General features: G+C 40.5%; 1 protein-coding gene across 1 annotated transcript; it reads left to right on the top strand.

Moving 5' to 3' along the window:
- Nucleotides 1-13,508: 13,508 nt before the first annotated feature.
- On the top strand, nucleotides 13,509-17,521 carry LOC137646011 (uncharacterized). Its single transcript, XM_068379144.1, has 6 exons — nucleotides 13,509-13,578; nucleotides 14,120-14,209; nucleotides 15,259-15,714; nucleotides 16,274-16,413; nucleotides 16,600-16,712; nucleotides 17,190-17,521. The coding sequence occupies exons 1-5, from the start codon at nucleotides 13,509-13,511 to the stop codon at nucleotides 16,666-16,668; spliced, it is 825 nt and encodes a 274-aa protein (XP_068235245.1). The 3' UTR covers nucleotides 16,669-16,712; nucleotides 17,190-17,521.
- The last annotated feature ends 1,790 nt before the right edge of the window (nucleotides 17,522-19,311 follow it).

Below are 19,311 nucleotides of genomic sequence, written 5' to 3' on the forward strand. Positions count from 1 at the left end.
CATTTTTTACCTGGGCATACTTGCATTTAAAATTTTATCGCTCTATATTCTAGTTTTTCATGTATCAATATCTATTATACTTCATAACATTTTCCTTTTACAAATATTACGCAACATTTTATATACATTTCCTTTATTTCCGTTTGACTTCCCCTTTTTGGCATCGAGCAATCTAGTCTGTGGAACCTTCATATTCAGCTCAATTGTGTTTCATCTTATTTAAGAATGTCCTTTAATTGTGAATAATAAAAGTTCCCATTCGTGTAGTTCCCTGGAGTCTGTTGTGTTGTTCAAGATTGTTAGCACAGTTTTGAACAAATTATCTTTCTGCTTGCTTTTCCTGGAGAGTAAATTCCCTTGACCAACTCAGCAATTACTCTTCTTTCTTCAATAATAATAATAATAATAATAATAATAATAATAATATTTTCTTCTTCCAAGTATTATCCAAATGGGGATCCTATGGCGTTTTAATGAAGTTAATGTCCACAAATTACTATTCACCATCTATACCACACCATCCCTCACTATCATCATCTTTTGGGTGTTGAAATACATTGATATAAAGTTCAGATAGGTAGATTGGCATGGGAATTTGGTCTAAACTTGTCTATTTCTTTCTATCACCTCCGTGAAGGAAGATATGTGCGTATCTTTTTCGCGAAATATTGGATGGAACTTTGCTCTCCTTTCAAAAGATTCCTTTCAAAAAAGTTTCTATTCTCTTCAAAAAGATTATATTATCTTCAAAAAGATTTTAATATCTTCAAATAGATTCTATTATCTTCAAATACATTCTATTCTCTTCATAATTCTTTGGCATTAAGCATGGGAGCAGATAGTTTATTCTTTGCAGGTTTGCAATAACACAAAAAAAAGTGAATTGAAGGATCCCATAATGAAGAAATATATTATATTCTACTAAATATGAAAATAATACAAGATAAATGAATTGAAGAGATCGTAATTCAATCAAATACAGCAGAGACTCACTGTAACCACTAACCCTATAATATTTCTTTCAGGTTGTCCTCCAGATCCAACCCAGAATCCAGAGGGAACTGTAATAGATTCAGACAATGAGGGTTTCTGTTCGGAGTGTCAGGCAGGCAGCTGGAATGATGGTGAGTTATGAACCACTTACCTTCACTGCTTTTATATTAAATATTATGAGGTCATCTTATAATTTACGCTATAATTTTCCCCATTACTCTACGCTAACTGACGGTGAGTTAACTTAATGATTTTATAATTTCGAATTAATGAACACAAGACAATGGGCACGAAGGTCTTCAGTGCTCTTCTTTTATCCAAATTTATCAATAAGAGAAAAATGCGACATTTTTCAATAAAAACAATGGATCAATAATTATCAAAATGTACTAAGGTTAGCCACTCGCTTTCTAGCAGATACCTAAGTACAATAATCGTAAGGTTATGGAAGTATGTGCATTAACTCGGCAGGGAGCCCAGTAGAGTTCATTTACACTTTTGGGAACGAAAGGTTTGATCATGTTGATCGGCTGCAAAAAAACATTTCTTTTTTAAGTCCAACATTCCTGGGGTTTAGAGGGGGCAGGCCCCCCCCAAGCCCTCCCAAAAATAGACCTTTATTTTTCAGTTTGAAGAACAAGATTGAAATTAACGTGGATCAGTACCATCATACTACTGAGATGAAATATGCAATTTGAGAGAAAAAATTCAGGGGTTCACATTCAAGAAGGGTTCTTTTAGAGGGTTCAATAGGCTTTTAATTACACTTTCGAGAACAAGGTTTAAACTCATACTGGTAAATGACCTAACATAACTTATCCAAAACACATCGCTCATGAAAACATATTCCCTGGCATTTTTACTTAAGAAAGGTCAGAAAGGGTCAGGTAGGGTCAAAAGTAGGTTATAATAACATTTCAGAGAACAATAGAGAATTTCATGTTACTTATATTTTTGCATCCCAAATTTGAAATAACTAGCTTAAGAAGCAATGTTTCCAGGGGTTTACATATAAGAAGGGTTCTTTTGGAGGGTTCAATACGTTTTCAATTATACTTCTGAGAACAAGGTTGAAACTCATAGTGGTAATTGACGTTACATACCACATCCAAAATACATCACTTAAAAAAGTACATTCCCTAGCATTTTTGCTTAAGAAAGGCCAGTTAAGGTCGGATATAGTAAAAAATAGGTTACAAATATATTTCAGAGAGCAATGGTGAATTTCACATTGCTTATATCTTTTGCATCCATAATTTGAAATGTCCAGTTTAAGAAAAAATATTTTCAGGTATTTCCTGTTAAGAAGGGTTCTTTTGAAGGGTTCAGTAGGTTTCCAATTACACTAGATTATATTGTGAACTTAGATAAACAAGCTACATTCTATTTTATTATCAGTCAGTCTTCATCAATCTCACTGCATACATCTACATTACTCACTGTTATCGAAGTCTGAGTCGAAGCAGCACTCTTGAGTCTCAGCACTACTGTCGTCGTCTGTTGGAGAAGCAGAGTCAGGGAGAACAGAGTCTGGTATCTGGGATCTGGAGTTTCACATAATTTGGTAGGCACTGTCCTCGAGTTCCCATCCTTTTAATGGTTTTTTGGGGATCATCTTGACACATGCTGCATGCCACGTCATTGCCATGAAGTTGCTGCGATGTATCTTCTGCTGGATGAAATTTTCATAGTGTGGAATACTGCTTGCATCTAAACCCTTCACACTTTCAAACAGCCCCTTGCCCTTTTTGGTCCAAACGACCTCTCGAAATATAAGAACCTGTGCTTGTTCAGGGGCATTACCTTCTTTGCATCATATATCTTGGCAGTATACTCTTCAAAAAGTTTGCATGTTGGTTTATCTACTTCACTCATTACCAATGCAGAGAGAACACCAAGGTAGACTTGACTGTCCTCAGCAATTTTCATAGGGCACTTCTTTCATTTCCTAAAGGAGGATGAGGTGTAATCGCATCATGTGAAAGCCTGAAAACCTGGTAGGGCTTCACAAACTTTGGACCTAAATATTGACGTAGCACCTATTGCCTTGACCTTTGGTGTCAGTGTCCATCCACGCATTGATTTTCATAAGATTACAATGATATAAGAGGATAACAGGAATCAGTATATGAGGCACTTACAACTATGTCACCTGGCTGCTGGAGGGTGATGTCAGAATTAATTGCATAGAGACAGAGTCTGGTGTCTGCCTCTGGATGATTATAATCCAAGTGAGTTACTGGTGTAACTTCAACAAACCCATTGATTCTCCTGAACCGCACACAGCTTGTGTCTACACCAACATAGAGCTCCCTACCTTTCAGCTCTGCAAAATTCTGCTTGACTGCCCAACCTTTCACAAAAAACTGGGTACATTTTTTTTGATGGATTGGGATTTTAGAGCTTTGAGTGGACTATTTTGTTCTGCTGCATTGATTACATAAATGGTGTCCTACACCCCATGGCGCTCATGCTCATTTTTCTTAATGGAAGGTTTTTCATACTATCATTATTATTACTTGCTAAGCTACAACCCTAGTTGGAAAAGCAGAATGCTATGAGCCCAGGGTCCCCAACAGGGAAAATAGCCCAGTAAGGAAAGGAAAGAAGGAAAAATATGTTATTTTCATTAGTAAAATAAATTTTTGAATATACTTACCCGATAATCATGTAGCTGTCAACTCTGTTGCCCGACAGAATTCTATGGAGGGATACGCCAGCTATCACAATACTAGAAGGGGGTGTTCTTACCAGCGCCACCTGTGGCCAGGTACTCAAGTACTTCTTGTTGACACCTCCTCAATTATTCCTCGGTCCCACTGGTTCTCTATGGGGAGGAAGGGAGGGTCAATTAAATCATGATTATCGGGTAAGTATATTCAAAAATTTATTTTACTAATGAAAATAACATTTTTCAATATTAAACTTACCCGATAATCATGTAGCTGATTCACACCCAGGGGGGTGGGTGAAAACCAGTGTACAAGATTAAAGGATAGCTAAGTATCCCATATTTCATATAACAGTTATCTCAAATAACAATGAAATAATAAGTACCTGGTAAGGAAGTCGAATTGAACCGTTACTCTGTCTCTTTTTTAAGTTCGTCTTCCTTACTGAGCGCAGCGTTCCTCTTGGAGGCTGAATCAACCCAAAGGTGCTAAAGTATACAGGGCTGCAACCCATACTAAAGGACCTCATCACAACCTTTAACCTCGGCGCTTCTCAAGAAAGAATTGACCACCCGCCAAATCAACAAGGATGTGGAAGGCTTCTTAGCCGACCGAACAACCCATAAAAAGTATTCAAGAGAAAGGTTAAAAAGTTATGGAATTATGGGAATGTAGTGGCTGAGCCCTCGCCTACTGCTGCATTCGTTGCTACGAATGGACCCAGGGTGTAGCAGTACTCGTAAAGAGACTGGACATCTTTGAGATAGAATGATGCGAACACTGACTTGCTTCTCCAATAGGTTGCATCCATAACACTCTGCAGAGAACGGTTCTGTTTGAAGGCCACTGAAGTAGCCACAGCTCTCACTTCATGTGTCCTTACCTTCAGCAAAGCAAGGTCTTCTTCCTTCAGATGAGAATTTGCTTCTCTAATCAGAAGCCTGATGTAGTAAGAAACTGAGTTCTTAGACATTGGTAGAGAAGGCTTCTTGATAGCACACCATAAGGCTTCTGATTGTCCTCGTAATGGTTTTGACCTTCTTAGATAGTACTTAAGAGCTCTAACAGGGCAAAGTACTCTCTCTAGTTCGTTCCCCACCATGTTGGACAGGCTTGGGATCTCGAACGACTAGGGCAAGGACGGGAAGGAAGCTCGTTTTAGCCAAAAAAAAAAAACCGAGCCGCAAGGAACATGTAGCCGTTTCAGATGTGAAACCTATGTTCCTGCTGAAGCCGTGGATCTCACTTACTCTTTTACCTGTTGCTAAGCACACGAGGAAAAGAGTTTCTAATGTGAGGTCCTTAAAAGAGGCTGATTGGAACGGTTCAAATCCTGATGACATTAGGAACCTTAGGACCACGTCTAGATTCCAGCCTGGAGTGGACAACCGACGTTCCTTTGAGGTCTCAAAAGACCTAAGGAGGTCCTGTAGATCTTTGTTGGAGGAAAGATCCAAGCCTCTGTGGTGGAAAACCGCTGCCAACATACTTCTGTAACCCTTGATCGTAGGAGCTGATAGGGATTTTACGTTCCTTAGATGTAACAGGAAGTCAGCAATCTGGGTTACAGTGGTACTGGTTGAGGAAAACTGCATTGGCCTTGCACCAGCTTCGGAAGACTTCCCATTAAGACTGAAAGACTCTGAGAGTGGATGTCGTCCTTGCTCTGGCAATCGTACTGGCTGCCTCCTTCGAAAAGCCTCTAGTTCTTGAGAGACTTTCGATAGTCTGAAGGCAATCAGACGAAGAGCGTGGAGGTTTGGGTGTACCTTCTTTACGTGAGGTTGACGCAGAAGGTCCACTCTAGGAGGAAGAGTCCTGGGAACGTCGACCAGCCATTGCAGTACCTCGGTGAACCCTTCTCTCGCGGGTCAGAGGGGAGCAACCAACGTCAACCGTGTCCCTTAGTGAGAGGCGAACTTCTGAAGTACCCTGTTGACAATCTTGAACGGCGGGAATGCATACAGGTTGAGATGGGACCAATCCAGCAGAAAGGCATCCACGCGAACTGCTGCTGGGTCTGGAATCGGAGAACAATACAAGAGGAGCTTCTTGGTCATCGAGGTAGCGAATAGAACTATGGTTGGCTGACCCCACAGGGCCCAAAGTCTGCTGCAAACATTCTTGTGAAGGGTCCACTCTGTGGGGAAGACCTGACCCTTACGGCTGAGGCGATCTGCCATGACATTCATATCGCCCTGAATGAGCCTCGTTACCAGCGTGAGCTTTCGATCTTTGACCAAATGAGGAGGTCCCTTGCGATCTTGAACAACTTCCTCGAATGAGTCCCTCTCTGCTTGGAGATGTAAGCCAAGGCTGTGGTGTAGTCGGAGTTCACCTCCACCACCTTGTTAAGCAGGAGGGACTTGAAGTTTATCAAGGCCAGATGAACTGCCAACACTCCTTGCAATAGATGTGAAGTGTCCTTTGCTCCTGATTCCATGTTCCCGAGCATTCCTGTCCGTCCAGTGTCGCACCCCAGCCCGTGTCCGATGCGTCCGAGAAGAGACGGTGGTCGGGGGTCTGAACAGCCAAAGGTAGACCTTCCTTGAGAAGAATGCTGTTCTTCCACCACGTTAGAGTAGACCTCATCTCTTCGGAAACAGGAACTGAGCCCGTCTCTAGCGTCATGTCCTTTATCCAGTGAGCAGCTAGATGATACTGAAGGGGGCGGAGGTGGAGTCTCCCTAACTCGATGAACAGGGCCAGCGATGAAAGTGTCCCTGTTAGACTCATCCCCTGCCTGACTAAGCATCGGTTCCTTCTCAGCATGCTCTGGATGCATTCTAGGGCTTGGAAGATCCTTGGGGCCGACGGACAAGTCCGAAAAGCTCGACTCTGAAGATCCATACTCAAGGAAACAATGGTCTGGGATGGAACGAGCTGAGACTCCTCAAAATTGACCAGGAGGCCCAGTCCCTTGGTCAGATCCATAGTCCATTTGAAAATCTCCAGACAGCGACGACTTGTGGGAGCTCTTAAAAGCCAGTCGTCTGACGGAGCCGGACACAAGATCATGATCTTGCTGCACAGTCTGTAAACTGACAATCATGGGCAAGCGAGGAAGTACAGTGACAACCCGAATCTGTCTAGACTATCTGGGTCGTACAGACAACTCCTTAACGGGTTGCTGAGGTTGCCGCACTGCGTCACAACAAGTCCCTTCTGTTGGTTGTTGAACGTCTTCCCCGTGACACATTGACTCCGTAAACAAAAAATCCTCTAACAAGGACTAAGCTTGGACTGCATGTCATGCAACACAGCTCAAGGTCAATGGGAGCAGGTGTGGTAACAGACGGGATTAGCGGCTGAAGTGGAACCATTACCTTCCCTGTAAGCATGTTATGCTTAAATAAAAGTCCATAAGAGGTTATGCAGCTAAAGGCTCCCTCCAAATGACAGAGTCCTCAAGGGAATATCAGAAGGAGGGAGAAAAGAACTTTCTCATCTACAGGGACCTTATCCTAGAAAAGCTAAGTTCTCTGAGTGAGGGTTCACTGGTGCAAAAGCAGCAGACTAGAAGGCAACGTTATGAAACTGCTTGACAGTCTAGTGAGTTGGCAACAACCCAAGATATGTTGAGAAGCATGCGGTAAGGTATGCAGAGCATGATGAATGCAGAGTATGCTGTATGCAGAGCATGCTGTATGTAGAGCATGTTGTATGCAGAGCATGCTGAATGCAGAGCATGCTGTATGCAGAGCATGTTGTATGCAGAGCATGCTGAATGCAGAGCATGCTGAATGCTGAGCATGTAGTAAGCAGAGCCTGCTGTAAGGAAAGCAGAGCGTGTGCATGGCGTTTAACATTTCTCAGAAATTCCATGACCAGTGCTAGAGTGCTTTATGCATGCTTGCATGGGGTTTAAAAATCAACATAATGTTTACCTTACATTCATAACTCATGATTCATATTTTTGCCATGGTTTGAAAATGGAGGTAAGGTATGCTGAACAGCAGAGTCAGAACGAGCTGGAACAACAACAGTGGAAGGTGCAGAAAGTTCCTGTTCCTGTGGTATGAGTGGAGCGTGAAGAGACCGAGGTTGCGCAGAACAAGGTAAAGTTCCCGCAAGCAGAGGTGTCTGAGGCGCAGGAACAGGGTGCACGGGTTGAGCTCGGTGCAGCAGCTGAGGAGACTGACTCACAGGTGGAAGAGGTTGTACCTCCACCGAGAGTTGCACCACCGGTGGAGCAGCCAGGGGAGGAGGAGGAAGAGTGGAGTAATCCTCCTGATCCCAAACCGAAGGTTGCCTTAAAGAAGGCTGAGGCTGAACAACACTGGGAACAGCGCACACAGAAAGAGGTTCAACATCGTACGCCTGGCAGATGGTGCTGCGACTGGGTGCAGCGAGTGCAGGCGGGTTGAGCACAGGCTGAACGGGTGCAGGGGAGGTGCAACACTCTCAGCCCGACACTCACGCAACAGGTCCGAAAGCTGTGCTTGCATGGACTGTAGTAGAGTCCACAACATCGTACGCCTGGCAGATGGTGCTGCGACTGGGTGCAGCGAGTGCAGGCGGGTTGAGCACAGGCTGAAAGAGTGCAGGTGGAGGTGCAACACTCTCAGCCCGACACTCACGCAACAGGTCCGAAAGCTGTGCTTGCATGGACTGTAGTAGAGTCCACAACATCGTACGCCTGGCAGATGGTGCTGCGACTGGGTGCAGCGAGTGCAGGCGGGTGCAGCACAGGCTGAACGGGTGCAGCCGGTTGGTGCACCACCGGTGCAGGCGGGTGCAGCACAGGCTGAACGGGTGCAGGCGGTTGGTGCACCACCGGTGCAGGAGGAGGAGGAGGTGCAACACTCTCAGCACGACACTCACGCATCAGGTCCGAAAGCTGTGCTTGCATGGACTGTAGTAGAGTCCACAACATCGTACGCCTGGCAGGTGGTACTGTGATCAGGCGGAGCGAGCATAGGCGGGGGGAGTGTAGGCGCACTCTCAGCCCGACAAACTGATGACTGAGGAGAGTCAGAGCTAACCCAATGACTGCATCCGGGTTGTTGAACTTTACTTCGTACGTCTGGCATAGGTCTGGACTTTACGTTTAAGAGGTCTTGAGACCTGAGACCAGCGTTACTCTGCCTTTATTTCTCCTCTAAATCTCTTCTGCAGACGAGCAAAATAAGGGCTCAATCGTCTGCGGGTGGGAGTGACGGTCTCAGTAAGACACGCCCACAACCACCGAGGATACTTCTGTGCGCCGATCAAGGCCTGCCGAACCCTTGTGCCCTTCGACATTGCTTCTCCCCTGGGCTTGGGAGCTTGCAAGAGGTCCCGGACTGGGAGGACGACTGGCGCGCACAAAAGTACCCTCACGCATAACACTGACATACTTTGCGCTAATCACTTATCACTTTGATTTCTGTTTGCACTTATTTCACTGAACTCGAAACTTTAAGTGGTTTGTACCTGAAACACGCAATTCTATCCTTCTCAAAAGTTAGTAATTGCGAAAACAGAATTACAATGTAACAGAAAAATCTAATGAAAGAAAATTCAGTGGCTGGAAAGAGACTAAACACTAGATCACTCTAGAAACGTTTAGTTTCTTCCCCTAAAGAGACTAGGGATAAGAGCAAAACGATAACGACGTTGCTCGTACGCCTGGCAGGCTTGAGGGAAACGTTTATCCTCTTTCTCCCTCCGTCTCTATCTCTCTCTCTCTCTCTCTCTTGACTTAGAACCTGGGAGAAGAGCCCAATCATATATATCGTTAAAACATATTATTGTTAAAGGAAAAAACTGAAATATTTCCCAAAAAGAAAAGTTCCTTATTAGGATCAAAACCATTAAGTTAAGAAAGAATGAACAAAACGCTAGACACGGTTACTCTTACTGCAATGTGAAACCGTGAACATTCTTTCTCTATCGTAACGATAGAGTGCAAGTTGAAAACGTTCTGAACGTCAACAACTGCCGAGACAAACAAAACGTTAGTTCAACTTTGAAAAAGTACGAGACTATCAAAGAAATTCTTTCAAAGACCTTAAAATAGCATAATATGTTAACAGGTAAAACCGAAATGACGGGCTCACGATAATTAACTTCGGTACCAAGAAAAGACCGCCTACTATTAGGAAGGTCGAATATAAACAAATATAAAAATTAATTTTAATAAGTTTATAATAAAAGGAAGTTAATCGAAGAGGCCTATAAGAGGCGGAGAGATATAAAATAAATCTATAACTTTTGTTAAGCAAAATTAAGAGAGTCTAAACTCTCTTAGACACTAACACTTCCGTCTAAGGGAAGGGTCGGCCATTGAAAGGTGAACGAGAGTTCATACTCTCTTCGTCACCAAAATTAATCAAATTAATTCCAAAAGCTAACTAAGCTAAAATAGAAGTTTCCAGTAAAGCGACAGCCGAAATCAAAGAGAAATACTTCACCAAAGTCGTGAAAATACTCCAAGAACATAAGCGTATCCCAGAACGTCTTGTCAGAAGCACGACAGAGGAATAATTGAGGAGGTGTCAACAAGAAGTACTTGAGTACCTGGCCACAGGTGGCGCTGGTAAGAACACCCCCTTCTAGTATTGTGATAGCTGGCGTATCCCTCCATAGAATTCTGTCGGGCAACAGAGTTGACAGCTACATGATTATCGGGTAAGTTTAATATTGAAAAAAAATATTTTTAGAAGAGTAACAACATTAAAATAAATATTTCCTATATAAACTATGAAAACTTTAACAAAGCAAGAGGAAGAGAAATCAGATAGAATAGTGTGCTTGACTGTACCCTCAAGCAAGAGAACTCTAACCCATGACAGTGGAAGACCATGGTACAGAGGCTATGGCACTACTCAAGACTAGAGAACAATGGTTTGATTTTGGAGTGTCCTTCTCCTAGAAGAGCTGCTTACCATAGCTAAAGAGTCTCTTCTACCCTTGCCAAGAGGAAAGTAGCCACTGAACAAATACAGTGCAGTAGTTAACCCCTTAAGCGAAGAAGAATCATTTAGTAATCTCAGTGTTGTCAGGTGCATGAGGACAGAGGAGAATCTGTAAAGAATAGGCCAGACTATTCGGCGTATGTGTAGGCAAAGAGAAAGAACCGTAACCAGAGAGAAGGATCCAATATAGTACTGTCTGGCCAGTAAAAGGACCCCATAACTCTCTGGCGGTAGTATTTCAATGGGCGGCTGATTCGGGACTAACCACGTTGATTTTATTTTCATTGGGGAATTATGAACTGTTACTCTGTCCTCAAGGAATTTGAAAAGATCAGTCTTCTTTCCATGCGCAATGGACACCATGGTGCCATCTGTCCAACACATAGTGAGAGGTACAGGAGTGAGAGGGTACTGCAGGAGGATTGTTTGCTCGATTGTTTCTTGTACCTTGGTCACAAAATGTTCTCAAGGAATTTTGGGAGATGGGCTTCTCGAATCTTTCAGCCTTTTCCACTTTAAGACCATATTATCACGCTTATCTCTGTCTTTGTCCTCAGAGATTTCACCCGTAGCTGCTTTTCCTCTCTGAATATTAACAAGAAAGTCTAATTTTAAGGTGAATGGATTGGCATAGTCTTGGTCAATCGTCTTTAGTAATTTTCTGAGGTCCTTGTTGTCATGTGCGAAACGGCTTGGTGTTAACTCTGCCAGCATGGCACCAGCTTTATTCATTCCCGCCAATTCAAGGAATGCACTTACGAATCCACCTCTGGCACCTTTGGTAGCACTCCATCGGAGATGGGCAGTGACATTGTTGGTGGAGTCTGTGCAGCCCATCATCTTTGATGCAGCATTTGCATAAAGTGTTTGTTCAACAGTCAAATCTACTAAAACTCTGCTGAACCGATTTTCTGTTCTTTGGATACTGAAAACTCCAGCAATCAGCATTTCTTTTAAGCCTGGATGTGTGAAAGGTAGATTAATCAGATCAAGTTGGGATAATTTTGTTGATTGGTCCCTAAAAAGATGTCAATTGCCTAAGTAAGTGCCCATGTGTACAGGTTGATATCACACTCTCTGAATGCTCTGTCAATGGTGTGGTACAGGTTGATTCTATTTATGCATTGCATGTAAAATCTTGCAGTTGGGCCACGAGTTCCACCCAATGCTGACTGAGAGTGACAAGTATATTTTTCAAAGACCATGTTGAATTCTGAAGTGGTGCAGAGCCAATTCCTACTCTCCCTGTTGCCTGATGCCAAGGATTTTAGGATATCACCGTTCTAAATACAGAGGCAACAAAGGGACTAAGAAGAGTAATTGAAATAGAATAAATGAAAATTTTAAATCCTATATTAGTGATGTACAAATTGAGCATACTGTACACGCATGCTTTAAAATAAATTTTATATCGACTCACTATCTAAATCATCTTATTCCTCAAAACTTCTGTACTTTCGCTATGGCAAGAAGCGCTTATAAGAGGATGACACTCACAAATCAAACCATTATTTTCTAGTTTTGGGTAGTGCCATAGCCTCTAAACCATGGTCTTCCACAGTCTTGGGGTAGAGTTGTTCTTGCTTGTGGGTACACTCGGGCACACTATTTTATGTTACCGTATTTCCTTTCCTCATTAGGCCATTTTCCCTTCTGAAGCCCTTGGGCTTATAGCATATGCTTTTCCAACTAGGGTTATAAGTTAGCTAATAATAATAATAATAATAATAATAATAATAATTATTATAGTTAAGAATTTTCATACCCAATTCCATGACACTCGCTACACGTGGAATAACACAATAAACCAACATTCATTTTGATGGTGGCAGCCTTTGCGGCTATTACAGCCAACTAACTGCACACAGATCCTCTGGAACTTAAGGAATGATAAAAGGTATTAGTTTCAGTACAGTTTTACAAGACTTCCATCTCATTTAACAGAGAGAGAATAATCTGAAAGTGTGTGAAAGAGCTGGATGACATGTTAGTGGCAATGTAGAGATGAAATGTTCCAGAGTTGACAGACATTTTCGCTACTGTTCTCATGTATTCATTAAATTAAAAATTATACAAAATTTGGCATCCATCTGCTTTCATTCCTCCATACACCAGCTTTGGCCACTTCATCTTCAGATTCTGCTTAGTTATGAAATACAGAAACTATTCTTCAAGGTGTTATATGGCTTCATTTCCCCCTTCCCCAACATAGCTGATGTGTCACAACCTGTGACTGAAGGGAGGAACAACTAATGTGTTACAGATTACCTTAAAGTGTGCCAATATCATATGCTTTAATGTTTGATGGGATTGTTGGCAAAACCAGGTTTAATCTGAAGTGTTTTCATGGAAAGATTAGAAAGGGATACAAGAAGTACAAGTAAGTCTGTGTCATAACATAGTACTGCAACTTTATGCCCTGTCTAAAGACTAAGCAGTTGGGTATATCTGCTTCATCATTAGCAGCTACAATAGTTATACCAGCAGAATGGAGGTGTTTCTTAAGCCGATTGATCAGGTAAGTCTTATGCTTATTGCAAAGAAAATCTGAATGCAGTGAAGTTGAGTAAACTTCATCTTCCAATGCAACTTCTATAAAACAATGTTTAGATATTCTACATTTTTGCATAGCTTATCTTTATTGCAATGATTGAGAACATAATCCGTGTCGGCTTGGAAAATATCCTGGCATTGACCACACAACTTTATGCAACAAATCCTTACCAGGATACATAGGATATTTCCTTTCCTCAATGAGATGTCATCAAACAATGTAGGAGGCTTAGGGGCCAGCTCTGGCCAGTCAAAAAACCTAATAACTCTAGTGATAATAAATATCTCAACATGTGGCGGGTGCCTTAGTTAATCTATTACCTAGTCACATATCTCTACATAGGATGTAAGCTGAGTTGCTAATGCCAATTTGTTTCCTTTCCTCATCGAAATGTCATCAAACAATGAAGGAGACTTAAGAGGCCAGCTCTGGCCAGTCAAAGAACCCAATAACTCTAACGGTAATAACTGTCTCAACATGTGGCTGGTGCCTTGGTAAACTTCCTACCTAGTCACTTATCTCTACATTAGTGTACAGTTTCCATTTTTATCTATTTATTGCATTAAAACCATGCATGTTTAACTAACGTTTCTAGGCTATAATATTTTACAAATATAGGAATGCAAGGGAAATTGGAAGAAAAGCGTACTTTGTGTAGTTCGGCTTGACTTACTATGAGGAGCCTTCGGTGTAGTCATAAGCAGCAACTAATGTTATTAAAGTTTTCTACAAAATTAACTAATCAAGGATTCAGTCGATAAAAGTTAATCAATTGTAAGAGCAGTCGTCTTACAGTTTGCCTGGGACTTATGCCAGGGCGGGGCTCTTAGACAATCTGTCAAAGACTATTGTAAGAGCAATGTCCATAACCACAAAGACTACTGAACTCAGTAATTATTACTTCTAACTTTGAACATTTAATAACTTTGAAGAGATTTTTCAAAACTGAATTTTATTTCTTATTTTTATTTATTTCTAATATATTTGGTTAACTTTTCCAGTTGCAGGATGCGCCGACGGTAACAAATGTTATTCTTACGGCCAAACTAGCGGAGCCCGCACCTGTAGCCGAAATGGGTGGAGGTCAAACCGTAAGTTAGTTTTTTTAATGTTTATATACCATACGATATCATGCATCTATTTCAACAGCTGCATCATTCCAGGGGACACCAACTGATGTCTTGAAATTTTCGTAAGCAGATGCTATAGATCGTTTCATAAGTTAATCCACCTATCACAGCCAGTTTGGGAAAAAAAAGACTATTTTAAGTTCAGGCTGATCATTGTAATGTTTGCTCCCTTATTAAAGCAAACGAGATTTAACACTTATGATTTTCGCCTATGCTCTAGAGAAACCTTTAAAACAGCTGGAGTTTAAAGCAGCAAGTGCTCCCAAAATCCAGGAAGTCTTTGGTCCTCGATAATTTATCTAATTAAGTGAAGGATAAAGGATTTCTAATGTATGATAAAACCCACAAACCTTCCATAAATCAGGTTGAGAGATAAATACTTATTAATATACCTCATCCATTTACTTGTCAGTGATTAAAAAGTCTTATGTACGAAACAGGGCTACATTCAAATCCTTCAGGAGAATTCACAAGCGAGACGAATGGTTAAATAAAAAGATTTTCATTTGTTTTCTAACCTTTGATTTGCCACTGGCTCATGACAGACCTATGTGCAATTTCATAACGGTATTAGAAGTAAGGAGTTTCGAATAGCATTAATGCTCCTCTTCAGGCACTCCAGTCTTCTTTATGAATAACAACAGGTTCCTTATTAAGGGAGAAAAGATGCTTCAACCCCCCAAAAAAGCTTAAAATCATTGAGCCTTGATGGTTACAATGAATTGCAGACAGCTACCATTCCCAACCTTACCCTCCGCTTCCGTCTGCTCTCCTCATACTCTTCATGTTATCACCATAGGTGTTATGTAATGAGAGAGAAATTACAACTAGATTAACAGTAAAATTGATTCAGCGGTAAGTTTAAATGAACCAATGGAATACAATTCATTTTCTGGCCACCCAAAACTGATTATTCATTGTCCACTTTCAATTTAGGTTATCTCTCTTTTGTTTTGCTTAGCTTCTTATGTTTGATTATATATCCACTTGTTTACTTGTTTCCTTCGCAGCGAGACAATGGTTCATTGATATTCTCAAAAAGGCAGCTAATAGGCTTCAGAGACTGGGAAATCTTTTGAAGATTTACGGACGTCGAAGACGACGTGACGTGACCTACGGAAAAACAATGCCCAACAACGATACAGTATCAATCTCCCCTTACTGTGGAGTGAACAGTTCCCTGACAGACACTCCAACCAACGTCACTAGCGGAGTGAACAGTTCCCTGACAGGCACTCCAACCAACGTCACTAATCACTTGGCGAACTACTTCCTATCTCTAAGTGAGAGCAGTGATCCTAAAGAAGTCGAGTGTATGACCTTATCGCTCTTCAACTTTGTAGCTCTCGTAGAAGAAGGGTCAGCCACGCTTCCCATTAGCCAAGAAACGTCACTTCTGAATGTCACCAATGCCGCGAACGACTGGTTAACCGTACTCATAGATGAACTGAACGGGTATTCAACAAGTAAGGAAATCTCTTTTTGTTCTACAGTTGTTTCCTAAAACTAACAGTAACATCAGAATGCTGTAACATAGATATTGGTACTATTGATGAAGGTACAAAATATATAATACAAGACGTTATTTCAATAGTCTCTCTCACTAAGTTGCAACATAGTTCAATCTATTGTTTCCAAGTCAGTTTCCAAATATTACTAAGCTACAAATATTAAGATACGAGCAATGAACAAACTATCATGCCATCATATCAAATATCAAGTTCAGTCCTGTGTATGGTTAACAGGCGCAAGGTTATGTTGAAACATTCACTTTCATTCTCACTTATTTATGTTACATTTTCTATATAGCCCACTTGATTTAGATTAAAAAATATACTCTACCAAAGATTTATGCTAATTTTCACCTAACTCAAATTGTAGTCTTATAATCATTGATCCATAATGCTTTCGATATTTTTCTAGTATTTCTAAATTCTCTAGACTATCAACGAGATCTGCCTTGTAAAAGCTATAAAAAAAACTTTGTGATAAGAAAGAGGTTTGATATTCAACTATTTTTTCCAGCGACAACAACAGAAACTTCTACAACAACCCCAGTTCAAACAATGTTCACCCCGGTTCCAACAACAGCAAACCAACCTCCACCAACAACAAACCTTGAGCCAACATTGACAAATACAACGAAAGCAACTCCAGCACCTGAGGTACAAAATGCTTTTTATAAAGTGCACATATATTTTGAAAATACAATTCCATCAAGAGACTTATCCAAACAAAATTATAGTTTACTCTTCTTGGTCTTACAAAGTGTGTTCCTTCTTTATAATTTGCTTTCAATGCATATCTACCTTAAGAGTAACATCTCTAACTTATTGGCATCTCTTTTACAGCCTGTCAGACCCGACAATGGAAGGAACTTTTTGATGATACAAATAATTCAGAGGGTTGTTTTGCCATAAATGTGCCAACTCTCACCCCAACCTGAACAAATCAACTCCTAAAAGTAAGTTAGATGTTAAAAGTCTATTTCTGAATCCCATTCAGTTGATATTTGAGCATAATCTTATATTTCTATTCAACAATATGTCATTTCATTATTATCAACTGATCCCAATAAAAGAGGACTCTCGAATAATCACCTGGAGATACATATAATAAATACAATAGTTGCCGCAGAGATTCTGGGCGAAATAAGCCCCACCCCCTGAGTATGCCATAGCCAATCATATTGCCTCCCACGTTAACAGCAGTCACAACACATTCCCTTAAAGTGATTATAAGTTAGTATAGAAAATTTGTAAAGGAGACAACGTGACTGGCTGTGACATCATTAGGGGCTGGGGGTTAATTTGCCCGGGATCTTCATGGCGACTATAGTCCCGTATGCTGCATTACCTAAAATCCTCAAGTACCAATATATTTCTCCATTACCTGTTGCTTTTGATCCTTCTTATGGTAAAATATGACATTTACCTTCCAGACAAAAAACGAGGTGACTGTATTACTTGGAAATTCTGGAGAACTTGGAAAAATTCTGAGTACAATGGAAGGCTGTGTTTTCCAGCAACCCCTTATGTGACTTTGTAGGCAATGTTTATGTCCCACTCTTCTTGCAAACTAACCACTAGGGTGTTCTGCAGAGGACTGTTCTAGAATAAACTCAGTTCCCAAGATCAATATACTTTTTTCGTTTATGAAAAATATAGAAGATTCTTTTCCATGACAAAATGGGGTCTATCTTATGAAATACTATGATTTTACTTTAAAACCTACAGTATATGATTATGACAATGTAATTTTCCCCTACTTTGAACATTTCCATCATATGTTAAGATACATAATACAATTGACATATAAATTAGCTAGAATATCACTGAACTTTTTATTCTCCTTTAGTGAAAATTATTAACCTTTTATCATGCCTCTCATTATCAAAGAATAAATCTATCAAAACTAAGAGAACACGGGGTAATCTAACTCTTGATATTGCTCAAGTGTTTAATTGATATATTGTGAAAGAGTACACTCTGTAATATCAGAATAATGCTTCTCTGTGTGTACCAAATGGTGAACTAGGCCAAGAGGTCAGGTCAAAAGATAAATAACTGCAAACACTTTAATCCTTTTTCTCTAATCACTAAATCCTCAGTAAATTTTTTTTTATTAAAATATGATAAGTTGCATTTTAATGCTTAGTAGTTTCTCATCTTATATAAACACTAGCTAAAGAACCTTGGAAAAAATATACAATTTATGAAATTGAACGTGAACATCAAAGATGATCACTATATTTACCTTCGCCAACTTTGTTGCGGCAAAGGTTATGTTTTGATAAGCGTTGTTTATCTGTGTTTGTGATTTGCATAACACAAAAACTATTAGACAGAATCTCAATAAATTTGGTGTGATTATTGGCCATGATCCAAGGACAATTTAATTAGATTTTGAGAGTGACTGGGTCAAAAGGTCAAGGTCACGTAAAGGTAAAAAATTTATTTTTGCTATATTGTGGTAACTAGTGTCAAATGTGCATAATTCATTTGTCTATCTTGCGATATACAACATGATATATTGATGACAATACCCTTTTGTCCATTTATTTGTTTGTATGTGTGTCTGTGTTTGTGATTCACATAACTCAAAAACTATTTGACAGAATCTCATGAAATTTGGTGGGATGACTGGCCCTGATCCAAGGACAGTTTCCCTAGATTTTGGGAGTAATTGGGTCAAATGTCAAGGCCAAGGTCACGGAAAGGTAAAAAACGTCTTTTGCCATATCGTGACCAATATTTTTTTCTGATTTGCATGCCAAACTATGCATAATTCTATTGCCTATCTTGTTATATGCAACACGATATAGTGATGTCATTACCTTGTTTGTGTATTTATTTGTTTGCATGTCTGTCTATGCTTGTGATTTGTATAACTCAAAAACTATTTTACCTAATCTTATGAAATATACAGTAGCAAAAAACGTTGCTTCAACCACACCAACTCTGGCTTTAACCAAAACACCAGCAATTCCAACTAAGAAAACACTGAAGGACCAACCATAACAACTTCAGCTCCAGCCATAACAACTCCAGCTTCAACCACAACTACTGTATCTTCAATCACCATCACTCAACCTTCTACCAGAACAACTGCTTCAACCAAGAAAACTTTAGCTTCAATGACAACAACTCGAGCATCTACCAAGAGTGTTCCAGTTTCACCCATGACACCTCTGTCTTCGATTATAACAACATTAGATTTAACCAGAAAAAACTAGATTATACCAAGACTACTCAAGCTTCAACCAAAACCACTCAAAATTTAACCACGATTGGTAACGTCTCTGCCCGGTGTTTGTTAGTCAAGGGTTCGAGTCCAGCTCAGACTTGTTAGTGCCATGAGTGTCTGCAACCTTACCATCCTTGTGAGCTAAGGTTGTGGGGGTTTGGGGAAGCCTTTAGGTCTATCTTCTGAGTCATCAGCAGCCACTGCCTGGCCCTCCCTGGTCCTAGCTTGGCTGGAGAGGAGGCTTGGGCGTTGATCATATAATATATGGTCAGTCTCTAGGGGATTGTTCTAATTGCTAGGGCAATGTCACTGTTCCT

Source organism: Palaemon carinicauda, chromosome 1 (assembly GCF_036898095.1).
Source record: "Palaemon carinicauda isolate YSFRI2023 chromosome 1, ASM3689809v2, whole genome shotgun sequence".
In the NCBI taxonomy this organism is placed as follows: Eukaryota; Metazoa; Arthropoda; class Malacostraca; order Decapoda; family Palaemonidae; genus Palaemon; species Palaemon carinicauda.